Genomic DNA, 13,998 nt, shown 5'->3' on the forward strand with positions numbered 1-13,998 from the left:
CGACATAACAGATGAACAAAGTCTCCTATGATTAACTACCTTATTTTATATATAGTAACCTGCTATGGCTAAATACTGTTATCTCTCGCTTTAATACTGCATTCTCTCGCGTTAATACTGTTTTCTCTCGCTTGAATATTGTTATCTCTCGCTTTAATACTGTTATCTCTCGCTTTAATACTGTTATCTCTCGCTTCAATACTGTTAACTCTCGCTTTAATACTGTTAACTCTCGCTTCAATACTGTTAACTCTCGCTTTAATACTGTTATCTCTCGCTTCAATACTGTTGTATCTCGCTATAATACTGTTGTATCTCGCTATAATACTGTTGTATCTCGCTATAATACTGTTGTATCTCGCTATAATACTGTTGTATCTCGCTATAATACTGTTGTACCTCGCTATAATACTGTTGTACCTCGCTATAATACTGTTGTATCTCGCTATAATACTGTTGTACCTCGCTATAATACTGTTGTACCTCGCTATAATGCTGTTGTATCTCGCTATAATACTGTTGTACCTCGCTATAATACTGTTGTATCTCGCTATAATACTGTTGTATCTCGCTATAATACTGTTGTATCTCGCTATAATGCTGTTGTACCTCGCTATAATGCTGTTGTATCTCGCTATAATACTGTTGTATCTCGCTATAATACTGTTGTATCTCGCTATAATACTGTTGTATCTCGCTATAATACTGTTGTATCTCGCTATAATGCTGTTGTATCTCGCTATAATGCTGTTGTACCTCGCTATAATACTGTTGTATCTCGCTATAATACTGTTGTACCTCGCTATAATACTGTTGTACCTCGCTATAATACTGTTGTACCTCGCTATAATACTGTTGTATCTCGCTATAATACTGTTGTACCTCGCTATAATACTGTTGTACCTCGCTATAATACTGTTGTATCTCGCTATAATACTGTTGTATCTCGCTATAATACTGTTGTATCTCGCTATAATACTGCTGTACCTCGCTATAATACTGTTGTATCTCGCTATAATACTGTTGTATCTCGCTATAATACTGTTGTACCTCGCTATAATACTGTTGTACCTCGCTATAATACTGTTGTACCTCGCTATAATACTGTTGTATCTCGCTATAATACTGTTGTACCTCGCTATAATACTGCTGTACCTCGCTATAATACTGTTGTATCTCGCTATAATACTGTTGTATCTCGCTATAATACTGTTGTATCTCACTATAATACTGTTGTATCTCGCTATAATACTGTTGTACCTCGCTATAATACTGTTGTACCTCGCTATAATACTGTTGTACCTCGCTATAATACTGTTGTATCTCGCTATAATACTGTTGTATCTCGCTATAATACTGTTGTATCTCGCTATAATACTGCTGTACCTCGCTATAATACTGTTGTATCTCGCTATAATACTGTTGTATCTCGCTATAATACTGTTGTACCTCGCTATAATACTGTTGTACCTCGCTATAATACTGTTGTATCTAGCTATAATACTGTTGTATCTCGCTATAATACTGCTGTACCTCGCTATAATACTGCTGTACCTCGCTATAATACTGCTGTACCTCGCTATAATACTGTTGTATCTCGCTATAATACTGTTGTACCTCGCTATAATACTGTTGTATCTCGCTATAATACTGTTGTATCTCGCTATAATACTGTTGTATCTCGCTATAATACTGTTGTATCTCGCTATAATACTGTTGTATCTCGCTATAATACTGTTGTATCTCGCTATAATACTGTTGTATCTCGCTATAATACTGTTGTATCTCGCTATAATACTGTTGTACCTCGCTATAATACTGTTGTACCTCGCTATAATACTGTTGTACCTCGCTATAATACTGTTGTATCTAGCTATAATACTGCTGTACCTCGCTATAATACTGCTGTACCTCGCTATAATACTGTTGTATCTCGCTATAATACTGTTGTATCTCGCTATAATACTGTTGTACCTCGCTATAATACTGTTGTACCTCGCTATAATACTGTTGTATCTCGCTATAATACTGTTGTATCTCGCTATAATACTGTTGTATCTCGCTATAATACTGTTGTATCTCGCTATAATACTGTTGTATCTCGCTATAATACTGTTGTATCTCGCTATAATACTGTTGTATCTCGCTATAATACTGTTGTATCTCGCTATAATACTGTTGTATCTCGCTATAATACTGTTGTATCTCGCTATAATACTGTTGTATCTCGCTATAATACTGTTGTATCTCGCTATAATACTGTTGTATCTCGCTATAATACTGTTGTATCTCGCTATAATACTGTTGTATCTCGCTATAATACTGTTGTATCTCGCTATAATACTGTTGTATCTCGCTATAATACTGTTGTACCTCGCTATAATACTGTTGTACCTCGCTATAATACTGTTGTACCTCGCTATAATACTGTTGTATCTCGCTATAATACTGTTGTATCTCGCTATAATACTGTTGTATCTCGCTATAATACTGCTGTACCTCGCTATAATACTGTTGTATCTCGCTATAATACTGTTGTATCTCGCTATAATACTGTTGTACCTCGCTATAATACTGTTGTACCTCGCTATAATACTGTTGTATCTAGCTATAATACTGTTGTATCTCGCTATAATACTGTTGTACCTCGCTATAATACTGCTGTACCTCGCTATAATACTGCTGTACCTCGCTATAATACTGTTGTATCTCGCTATAATACTGTTGTACCTCGCTATAATACTGTTGTACCTCGCTATAATACTGTTGTATCTCGCTATAATACTGTTGTATCTCGCTATAATACTGTTGTATCTCGCTATAATACTGTTGTATCTCGCTATAATACTGTTGTATCTCGCTATAATACTGTTGTATCTCGCTATAATACTGTTGTATCTCGCTATAATACTGTTGTACCTCGCTATAATACTGTTGTACCTCGCTATAATACTGTTGTACCTCGCTATAATACTGTTGTATCTAGCTATAATACTGCTGTACCTCGCTATAATACTGCTGTACCTCGCTATAATACTGTTGTATCTCGCTATAATACTGTTGTACCTCGCTATAATACTGTTGTACCTCGCTATAATACTGTTGTATCTCGCTATAATACTGTTGTATCTCGCTATAATACTGTTGTATCTCGCTATAATACTGTTGTATCTCGCTATAATACTGTTGTATCTCGCTATAATACTGTTGTATCTCGCTATAATACTGTTGTATCTCGCTATAATACTGTTGTATCTCGCTATAATACTGTTGTATCTCGCTATAATACTGTTGTATCTCGCTATAATACTGTTGTATCTCGCTATAATACTGTTGTATCTCGCTATAATACTGTTGTATCTCGCTATAATACTGTTGTACCTCGCTATAATACTGTTGTATCTCGCTATAATACTGTTGTATCTCGCTATAATACTGTTGTATCTCGCTATAATACTGTTGTATCTCGCTATAATACTGTTGTATCTCGCTATAATACTGTTGTATCTCGCTATAATACTGTTGTATCTCGCTATAATACTGTTGTACCTCGCTATAATACTGTTGTATCTCGCTATAATACTGTTATCTCTCGCTATAATACTGTTGTATCTCGCTATAATACTGTTGTACCTCGCTATAATACTGTTGTATCTCGCTATAATACTGTTGTATCTCGCTATAATACTGTTGTACCTCGCTATAATACTGTTGTACCTCGCTATAATACTGTTGTACCTCGCTATAATACTGTTGTACCTCGCTATAATACTGTTGTACCTCGCTATAATACTGTTGTATCTCGCTATAATACTGTTATCACTTGCTTTAATGCAGGTATCGCTAAATCTGAATATACCAGTGCAATACGTAAAACTAGTTATGGTTAGTGAGCTGGACATGAAATCACATCATGGGACTAAGGTCTGAGGGGCTTAGTAACTTAGTGTACATCACCAACTAGGTAAAACAGTATAAGTTAGTTACATGTTGGGAGATAATAAAAATAGAAATAAAAATAATGGCAAAATAAGTGGACTGTCATCTAAACATTTCTGCTTCATTTAAACGTTGCTTTGTAATAGTTTGTTATACAGAAGAGGAAGAAATAGAAAACATAGATTATTAACACACGTTTAGTTGCATCGCCTTTATACCATGCTATTTCAATAGAGGGCTATTTATTCTGGCTAAACTAGTGGCACGGTTGTGGCTGAGACAGTGGTTCCAGCTAAGGTTAAAGTAAGGCTCCCTAGGTACATTAGCATAGTAGCTTAACATGCAGACCTCTATGTTGGCTACGAGTGATGGGAGTCGTGAGTAGCAAAACTAAACATTAAACAAAAGGTTAAATAATAAAGATATGTCCAGTTCCAGTGGGGCAAAGAGTCAGGTGTAAGACAATACTTTGCCTGTGTTAAAGTCTCAGTCCGTTTGGGGTTAGCCGATGCCTTGACGAGGCTGGGTGAATGCCCCCTGCTGTAGGTGATGTAGCTGGTGCGCTCTCCCTGGCGATCGGGTGCCGAGATGATCCCCTGGCCTTTTCTGGGTTGCTGTGGGTGCAGAGTGTAGCTGTACCTGCTTTGTTTGGTGGTCTGGTGCTTGCCTTTGGCGGTCTCCTCTGCTTCTCCGCCTTGCCTGGAAGATGCCGGATTTTGACCACCCTCCGCTTTCCAGCAGCCGCTTTTTTGGGTTGTGTGTCCTGCCTCCGCTCCTGCCGATTCAGGTTAGTGCCCTTTTGTTGCTTTGCTGTTTTTCCCGGTTTGGCGTCTGGTGAGGTACCCTGCGGCAAAGTCCGGGGGATCTCTGAGTCCCTCATGCGGGCTTCTAGTGATTCCCAGAAGGCATTGGATATGCTGTTAAGTGCATGAGGTGGTATTGTGTCTGGGTGCCTCGTGGTGATCCTTCGCTCAGGGCCTCCATCTTGTGGGGCTGCATGTGTCAGAGTCCTGTTGGTTTCAGTTTTTACCTCGCCCCCTGTCGCCACTCGCTTTCTGACAAGTTTTACCTGGTGAGTACGTGGCTTGGTGACAGGCACTGCTTTCTTGTTCTCCGGGGACATAAGGGCTTCCAGCTTGTCCCAGAACGCCTGGAAGGTCCTGTTCAGCCGGTGTTCTATATCTTGCTGTTCAGTGTAGGCTTTAGGAGAGGTAGCTGCCTCCGCCATTTTAGTTGTTTTGCCTCCGCGTGTTTCAGGCCCCTGCATCTCCTCAGCCCTCTCGCCGGGTCGTTCCAGGGTCTCCTGAGGGTAGACCGGGATAACCCCCACCGGTCCAGGGGGGGGGAGGGGAGGGTTGGTCGTTGTCGCTGCTGGCACAGAGTCGGGTGAGCGGCCGTCTCAACTCGGCTCGTTCGGGCTGGTCTGTTCAGGTTCCGGGGTGCTCTTGTCGGGTATCACCGGGTAGAGCAGCTTCCCCCGATCTCGAGTGTGGCTATTTGTCGCCGTAATTTTGCGGGTAGTGGGGGATTTTGCCCGGAAATCTGCTGCCAAGCGCAGGAGCTCCAGCCAGGCACGTCTGCTCAGCTTGGCCGGCAAGCTCCGCCCCCCATGTTGTTATCTTTTATTTCTTTTATTCATCTTATCAATATATATTGCGCTATTGGATTTCTGTTTCTCCACATATACTTGTATCCTGTTTGGAATCGCCAAGATCCACTCTGCAGTATATATCCTGAGACAGGGATTGTACCGTCCACGAATGCTAACAGCTGAGCTCTGGGTTAGCTCTGGGAAATGGTAGTGAAACCATTTCTGAAGCACTCATAAATCCACTTATTAAACTTGAGATACTGCACTATTATTTCTTTTATGTTTTTTTTTACTTTGAGGTCAACTGTATATAGACCATCACATATATACTTGAGTACGTATACAACTTATTTGTATAACACGGTCTAGGGCGCGGTTTCCTATTTTCTATCTGTCTGAAGAATAAAGAATACATGAAACGAAAATCATAAAAGAAAATGATGGCGGGAAAGGTGTCCCAGTCACCGGTGTTTGTGTTCGAGTGAGTTACTTAAGCTGCCCCACAAAGTAATACTAGGGGTGGTAGGGATCCCCTTCCCCATCGTACCCCGCAAGGTTTACAGCTAGCTTAGATGATTTACTGAAAGGAGCGGGGGGGTGCCCCATCCCAAACACGTCCCTCTATCATTGTGCATGGGGGGTACCAAACCAGCAAAGGGGGAAGACCGATACTTAAATAAACTCTTAAGTGCCATTTTACATAAAATAACAATAGGGAGATAAGAGAATTGGGATGGAGCTGGACATAATGTAAGCAGTAAGACACGCATTCTTAATCTTATCTCTGTGTTCTGGTCGTTGTCGTGGAGATACGAATCAGTCCATCAACTGCCAGTCTTGTAGTGGTCTTGTGATTGCGTAGTCCATCCGGTAGGTGGGCCCTGTTTAGGATTTAGTGTCAGAGAGAGATTGTCCGACCGCTGCTTCTAGCTTATGAAAGTGAGTAGCCCGTGTTGGAGAGTCTCTGTTAGGATCCTTAGGGGAGTTGTAGCTCGCGTCTGGATGGTCTCCGTCGTTGCGGCAGGGCAGGCAGATTGTTTACGGCCTCTTGGGAGCCATGTGGATGAGGACAGGCCTCCATGTTAATGCGTGGTAAGCTCAGCTGTGTCGCAAATTCCTGTGCCTCGGAGATGTCGTGCAGGACGTATGTTCGGTCCTCCCTGCGGACCATTAACTTAAAGGGGTGCCCCACACATACCTGAGCCTCTGTTGGGTGAGGGCCTGGGACAAGGGTCGTAGTTCCCTCCTTTTGTGCAGAGTGTGTTCTCCTTTTTTGAAAGGAAATTTGGGTTTACCCAAGGTCCTAGCATCAGTTGTTTCTTCACAAAATGTGAAGAGACACATACGCTTTTGTAAACTCTGTAAAAATGGAAGACAAATTATTATTGCAGGTTAATTATTATGAAGTCCAGAAATCCCAACTAGACTTGTCCAAAACGTTGTTTTGCCCGGTTTATTTCGACAGGTCCTCATCTCTGTTACTTTACTGTTCATCAGAAATGGGTGCTGTATTTCATAAAGAAATTGTTGCCACGTTCTATTTGTGTATATACATTGATGTTTTATATGTATACTAAAAACTGAAAAATCCCTAAATGAATTGCTTTTTTTTTTTCTAGTTGCTGAAATTGGATTACTTTCAGAAGGTGAAGAATCTGGCAATGCGGAAAAACTCGCTGACCATATTTGCTCCAGTAAGTTTTGGCAGCCTATAAATTCCAATGGTTGCGTATGCAGAATATATTCACCCAAGCAGAGGCCCTGAGGCCCCCCATGTGTCTCATTTCCCCCACAGCCCATCCATGCGTCTTGTTCCACCACCCCTTTCTTGAGTTTAATTCCCTCCCCCCAGCTCCTCCATGCATCTTATTTCATTCACCACAGCCCTTCCATGTGTCTCATTCTCTCCCCCCAGCCTCTCCATGTGTCTCATTCTCTCCCCCAGCCTCTCCATGTGTCTCATTCTCTCACCCAGCCTCTCCACGTGTCTCATTCTCTTTCCCCAGCCTCTCCATGTGTCTCATTCTCTCCCCCCAGCCTCTCCATGTGTCTCATTCTCTCCCCCCAGCCTCTCCACGTGTCTCATTCTCTCCCCCCAGCCTCTCCATGTGTCTCATTCTCTCCCCCCAGCCTCTCCATGTGTCTCATTCTCTCCCCAGCCTCTCCATGTGTCTCATTCTCTCCCCCAGCCTCTCCACGTGTCTCATTCTCTCCCCCCAGCCTCTCCACGTGTCTCATTCTCTCCCCCCAGCCTCTCCACGTGTCTCATTCTCTTCCCCAGCCTCTCCACGTGTCTCATTCTCTCCCCCCAGCCTCTCCACGTGTCTCATTCTCTCCCCCAGCCTCTCCACGTGTCTCATTCTCTCCCCCAGCCTCTCCACGTGTCTCATTCTCTCCCCCAGCCTCTCCACGTGTCTCATTCTCTCCCCCCAGCCTCTCCATGTGTCTCATTCTCTCCCCCTAGCCTCTCCATGTGTCTCACTCCCTCCCCCAGCCCTCCATGTGTCCCATTCTTTCTCCCACAATCTTCTCCATGTGTCTCATTCTCTCCCCCCAGCCTCTCCATGTGTCTCATTCTCTCCCCCTAGCCTCTCCATGTGTCTCACTCCCTCCCGCAGCCCTCCATGTGTCCCATTCTTTCTCCCACAATCTTCTCCATGTGTCTCATTCTCTCCCCCCAGCCTCTCCATGTGTCCCATTCTTTTTCCCACAATCTTCTCCATGTGTCTCATTCTCTCCCCCCATCCTCTCCACGTGTCTCATTCTCTCCCCCCAGCCTATCCACGTGTCTCATTCTCTCCCCCCAGCCTCTCCATGTGTCTCATTCTCTCCCCCCAGCCTCTCCATGTGTCTCATTCTCTCCCCCCAGCCTCTCCATGTGTCTCATTCTCTCCCCCCAGCCTCTCCATGTGTCTCATTCTCTCCCCCCAGCCTCTCCATGTGTCTCATTCTCTCCCCCCAGCCTCTCCATGTGTCTCATTCTCTCCCCCCAGCCTCTCCATGTGTCTCATTATCTCCCCCTAGCCTCTCCATGTGTCTCACTCCCTCCCCCCAGCCTCTCCATGTGTCTCATTCCCTCTCCCCATCTTCTCCGTGTGTCTTATTCTCTCTCCCCAGTCCTTCCACGTGTCCCATTCCCTCTCCCCACAGTCCCTTCATGTCTCCCATTTCCTCCACTCAAGCCCCTCCATGTGTCTCATTCCCTCTCCTCCCTAGTCCCTCCATGTGTCCTATTCCCCCCAGCCCCTCCATATGTCTCCATGCACTCTCCCCCCAACCCCTCCATGTGTCTCCATTCCCCCTTCCCCTTCCAGCCCCTCCATGTGTCTACATTCTCTCTCCCTCAGCCCCTCCATGTGTCTCCATCCCACCTACCCCTCCCAGCCCCTCCTTGTGTCTACTTTTCTTCTCCCCAGCCCCTCCTTGTGTCTACTTTCCTTCTTCCCCAGACCCTCCATGTGTCTCAATTCCATCTCCCATCAGCCTCTCCATGTGTCTCCATTCCCTCTCCACCCCAGCCCCTCCATCTGTCTCTATTCCATCTCCCCATCCCAGCTCCTCCATGTGTCTCTATTTTCTCTCCCCCCAGACAATCCATGTGTCTTCATTCCCTCTACCCCCCGCCCCCCCCCCCCCAGCCCCTCCATGTGTCTCCATTTTCTCTTCCCCCACCAGCCCTCCATGTTTTAAAAAAAAAACAACAACAAAAAACATCTCTCATCACTGTGTTGGGAGCCTTTTTGGCTGGAGGCAGGTGGTTTCCCCATCAAAGCTAAGCTTTTTGGCCTTCGTAGAAGGGCACTGAGTAATGACATCACTCATCACAGTGTAGGGAGCCTATTGGCTTCTTGGCCTGGGGAGATGGAAGTATGGATGCTAATAGGCAGCAAAGGTAATGTGGCAGTTCCTCAGGGATGCCCCGTACTTTGATAAGATTGCGCCTGTTGCAGTCCTACATGATGGCCATGTGCGTTGTGACCGTACTGTGAGCATATGGGAGGTGTTGGACTTTGTCCTGTAGATTAGACAGGCCTGCCTGCAGATCTGAGATGTCTTGTTCTGTGACTTTGATTCGGTCTGTGCCCATTTGGACATCTGCCTTGACCATAGCAATATCAGCAGCTAGCAGTTTCTGCAGGTCCTGCAAGAGATTATGGATGTTCATCTTTGTGGCTGTGGCAGAACCCTCTGTTTGTAGGGAACAAGTTTCTGGAGTGACCACCTAATGTTGGATTTTGTGCTGGAGTAAAGTCCCGATATCCCAGGTTTTTAGCAGCTGTTCTGAGCAGTACCTTTTGAGTGTGGCGCCTCATGTCAGGATCTCTGTCCACCAATGTCTGGCCTTGCCTTGCGGCCGCGCCGTCTGTCTTGGCTAAATGGCAAGCTCCACCTCCCCAACTTCAGATTATTTAACTACAATCCAGTCTTTAGTGAGTAAACTCTTTAAGTTGTTAATTGCCAATCGTCAATATAAATTAAATGAGGCCACAATACCTGGTTAAAGTTATACGCCGCATTTATTAACCTTTCGCGTGTCGGGGGGTGTGGGGGAGTGGGATGTGCACTACTGTTGTGTGAGGGTTAATGCTCTCACCATATTTATTCCGTCCATTACATTTTAAAGTGCGCAGCATGGCATGTTATATTTCATTCTAATCCACTGCAGTCTGTCAGCCACATAGCTTTTTATTGCTGCAGTTATTCCCATAAATTTTGTTCTGTGTGTCACCTTTTTGGTGAGCAGATTCAATTTATTTTGCAGGGTTTTTTTTGTTTGTTTGCCTTTTTGTTTTGTGTGTGCTTGTTTAATATTGTTTTATTTCCAATATTAAATATACTTTTTAGCTATTTCCCCCATCATTTTTAGCTTTTGGATAAGAAACTCTTATAAATGACAACATTTGGGGGGAAGATAATCTTGACTGCACCTTATCCGGGGTAACTTCTTACTTGCTCAACGCATTTCGTCTATTAAGACTTCTTGAGGAGTTTCTCAGTTTCCTTTAGTGTTTGGCGTCTAAATAAGCTGAGCTGCGTCTGCACATGCGCTGGGACGTACAGACGGAACGTCATTACGTCCCTCCGTCGTCTGCTGTGCATGCACACACCAAGATGAACTTTATTGTCAGCATACACGAACATCATCTACGGATTTATCGTATAAACCTATATGCTGAGCCCGATACTGTAACAAGGGAACATAGTGTCCACAAATTAATCTTATGTGGAAAAAACATCAATAATAGGATGGTATTGATATTAAAAAAATAAGAATAGAAAATAAGAAAAAAAAACAACTTGGAGATAATACCTAAAATAGAATTAAAGGTAGTAATGTATGCTTTAGTTAGTTTGCGAACGATACAGAAATAGCAAAAGATGCAAAGTTGAAACCATATACAAGAATATACATATAATCTAAGTATATCCTAATATACCAAATATATGATATGGTGATACAATCTAATAAATAAAAAAGTGTGTACAACCAATATAATGAAACAGTGGGAGAGAGAAATATGCAATAAAACCACCAAGCCATTGTACAAAATATGTTATCAAATTGACCTGGAAGATCTATGGAGAAACACAAACAAGTTAATACAACAAATAAAATACCAAAGATTAAAAAAATCAATTTTTAAAAAATAAAAAATTCGTAAAATAATTCTTAAAAAACACTACAAAACACAAAAATAAAAGAGCTAGCAATGTCTTAAGGGTATCAATCCATAAAAAACAGAATGTCTAATCGCTATTCAGGCCATTAGGCACTGAAGTTTTGAGTTTGTATATCCATTCTGTTTCTTTCATTGCTAATAATTGTTCCGTGTCACCTCCCCTCCAATGGGGGTGACTAAGTCAATACTGATACATATGACATTTTCAAATTTAAAATCTTTACAGTTTATACAATGTCTCGGTACACTATGTTTAAGATTTTTCCTGTTGATTACGTTAAAATGCTCTAAAAACCTTCAGCTGTCCGTATCATTTAAAGCTTTCTTGTCCAGTTTCAGAAACAAATTCATACTGCAAACAATGTAACCGAAGCACATAAATGGCACATTATACTGGACCTTCCCCCTCCCCGCCCCCCTTTTTGTTTCTCAAAGACCGTTTTGTAGAGCGATGATGAAGTCTCTCCCCTAGCACAGATCGAAATAGCATTTCCCTGCTTTGATATGAAGCAAGATCTTTCTCTGTAAACACAGAACAAAATGTCACCGGACTTTTGTGTGTATGTGTGACACCATTTTAATAGAGCAGCTGAACTTTATTGACAAGCTTTCATAAGTTTACCTTCTCTCTTCATTAGGTTAGGGGTAGAAATTGGCCTAGAATCAGGGAATATGCCAAGGACAGATAATCCGTCGCACATCATGTTTTCTCTGCGCCTGCTCTGACATTCCATTAGGGACTTCATGCAGAAGTGATATGTGTTTGCAATGCTGATGGTAAGAATTATTGAGTAATTTAAGCTAGTGTTGGTTGATATTCTTCGTCAGTTGCTCAGCTGAACACCAGCCTGTGCAACTCTTTTGAGAGCCTTATATTAATGTATAACCTTTGTACTTAAAGCCTTTTGGTATTTTATTTAAGATATTTGCATGGTTGATAATTTTTTTTTTTTTACTCCTTCTTCGTCTTAAAGGAACAGTAAACACAAGTTAAATTAGATGGTTGCATGAAAGAACAAAATTATTTCGTATTCACACTCTACTAAAAAAATAATTTTACTTTTGAGAAAACCGAAGAATTACCAATATCTTAAACTTCAAAGTAAACATTCAGTCTTTTATATGGCAACCTTTTTAATTTGCACCAACCTACCTGTATGAGAGAGAGAACTTTTCCAAATTCCACGGAATACCCCAAACATTCTTCTTGATGCCCTGCGTCCCCAAGATGCTTTATATACCCCACTTTAGCGGTCAAGCCAGGTGGAAAGTTTGAGATGATGTATCTCTTTTACTCACGTTATTAAATAACCTATTCTTTCAATCTAAGCAAGACTACAGGGCGGTGTGTGTTTTTTACTTTTTTGCTATCTCTGTTGTTAAATTCAGGTAGTGCTGTATGCCCAGTGGCTTTCATTCATTCTGCATTGTTTTTGATTACTTTTCAATTAGTTTTTTGTACATAGTCCTGGAGTGTCTGCAGACTTTATATCTTTATATTTCCTACTCGCCTTGCTGCACGAACACATGTTGTTCAATCTGTGAGACTCGATCTGTTATATCTGTGCTATTATGCCTTCCACACAAGGTGAGTTTGCTGTTTTTTGTTTTTATTATTTTCCTACTGTGGAAATTAAATCTCTTCCCTACCATAGCTGCAGTTTCTAGAAAGGCAATCCTGAGTCTGTGGGCACCTATCCCTCTCCCCCCTTCCCCCCCTGCTCCCACACACCACTTTTACCCATGTTTGCAAAAAAATTTAATGGTGCTACATTATTTAGATTGGACTAACGGAGACAAATATACAAACAATTCTTAAATAACTTGGCTTCCCTTGCCCGTCTTTTACTACTGACTGTAAGAACCAGTGTGCACTCTTTGTTCAAAGATGCTGAGTGGTATTCTCTCGATCATTTAGGGACAGAACCTCAATACCTATTGTTCTAGACAACATTTTACCTCATGCCCCCTACATTAACCCCACTCCACCTCAACTTTAATGAATAGTTCCCAGTATAGCCTTGCAATTCGTTACTGCAATTTTGTCGTGATCATTGCCCCTCTAGACTACCACATCTGGTTACTGGTGTAAGATTCCTTCAAGATTCTTCTTATCATATAAGCCTACACAATATTACTCCCCCAAGACATAGGTTTTCTCCTCTTGAACACGTGTTGTTTTATTTCATTTCTATTTTTTTTTTTTTATCAGGCATTCTAGGGTGTTATGAATACAAACCTGTTATATATAATGCTGGAGTAGCAATTTAGGTCCCCGGCACACCTCAGAGTGGAATAAAAAGGTGTTTAAACCTACCTTTTTTTCCATTACCGCACCAGTCTCGCCTTTATGACTTATCCAATCCAATGCTTTCCATAGGAAAGCATTGGGAAGCTATTGCGCCAATTAGCTGTGCCAATCAGAAACTATGACTATAGTGTCCCTTTAAGCACATTTGTATGGGAGATCCTAAATATTTTTTAGGGTTGTTATATTAAAGCTAAATTCATCCATGACTTGTTTTTTGTTTTTTATTTTTAAGTTTTTATTTATAACAAACATTGCAGAATTCACAGGAATTACACATTTATGTCTAGGATATGTTTAACCAATCAGTAATAGGGGAGGTGCTCCTGATGGAATATTTAGTGAAAACATCTTATATTCTGTTGGGCACTGGTGGCTCAGCAACTATAGTGCTTTGCGTTTATAGAAAATGCTAAAATGGCCTTATTTGACATGAAAATGTAAACAAATGAAAACAGTTTTTCACTTAGTGAAAATAT

General features: G+C 42.0%; 1 protein-coding gene across 1 annotated transcript in view; it reads left to right on the forward strand.

Moving 5' to 3' along the window:
• Positions 1-13,998, forward strand: part of UROS (uroporphyrinogen III synthase) — a 101,422-nt gene that overhangs the window by 66,544 nt on the left and 20,880 nt on the right. Inside the window, exon 6 of the mRNA XM_063435077.1 lies at positions 7,150-7,224. Within this exon, the coding sequence (XP_063291147.1) occupies positions 7,150-7,224 (75 nt within the window). The remainder of the gene's footprint in view (positions 1-7,149; positions 7,225-13,998) is intronic.

The sequence above is a fragment of the Pelobates fuscus genome, chromosome 10 (assembly GCF_036172605.1).
Source record: "Pelobates fuscus isolate aPelFus1 chromosome 10, aPelFus1.pri, whole genome shotgun sequence".
Taxonomy (NCBI): Eukaryota; Metazoa; Chordata; class Amphibia; order Anura; family Pelobatidae; genus Pelobates; species Pelobates fuscus.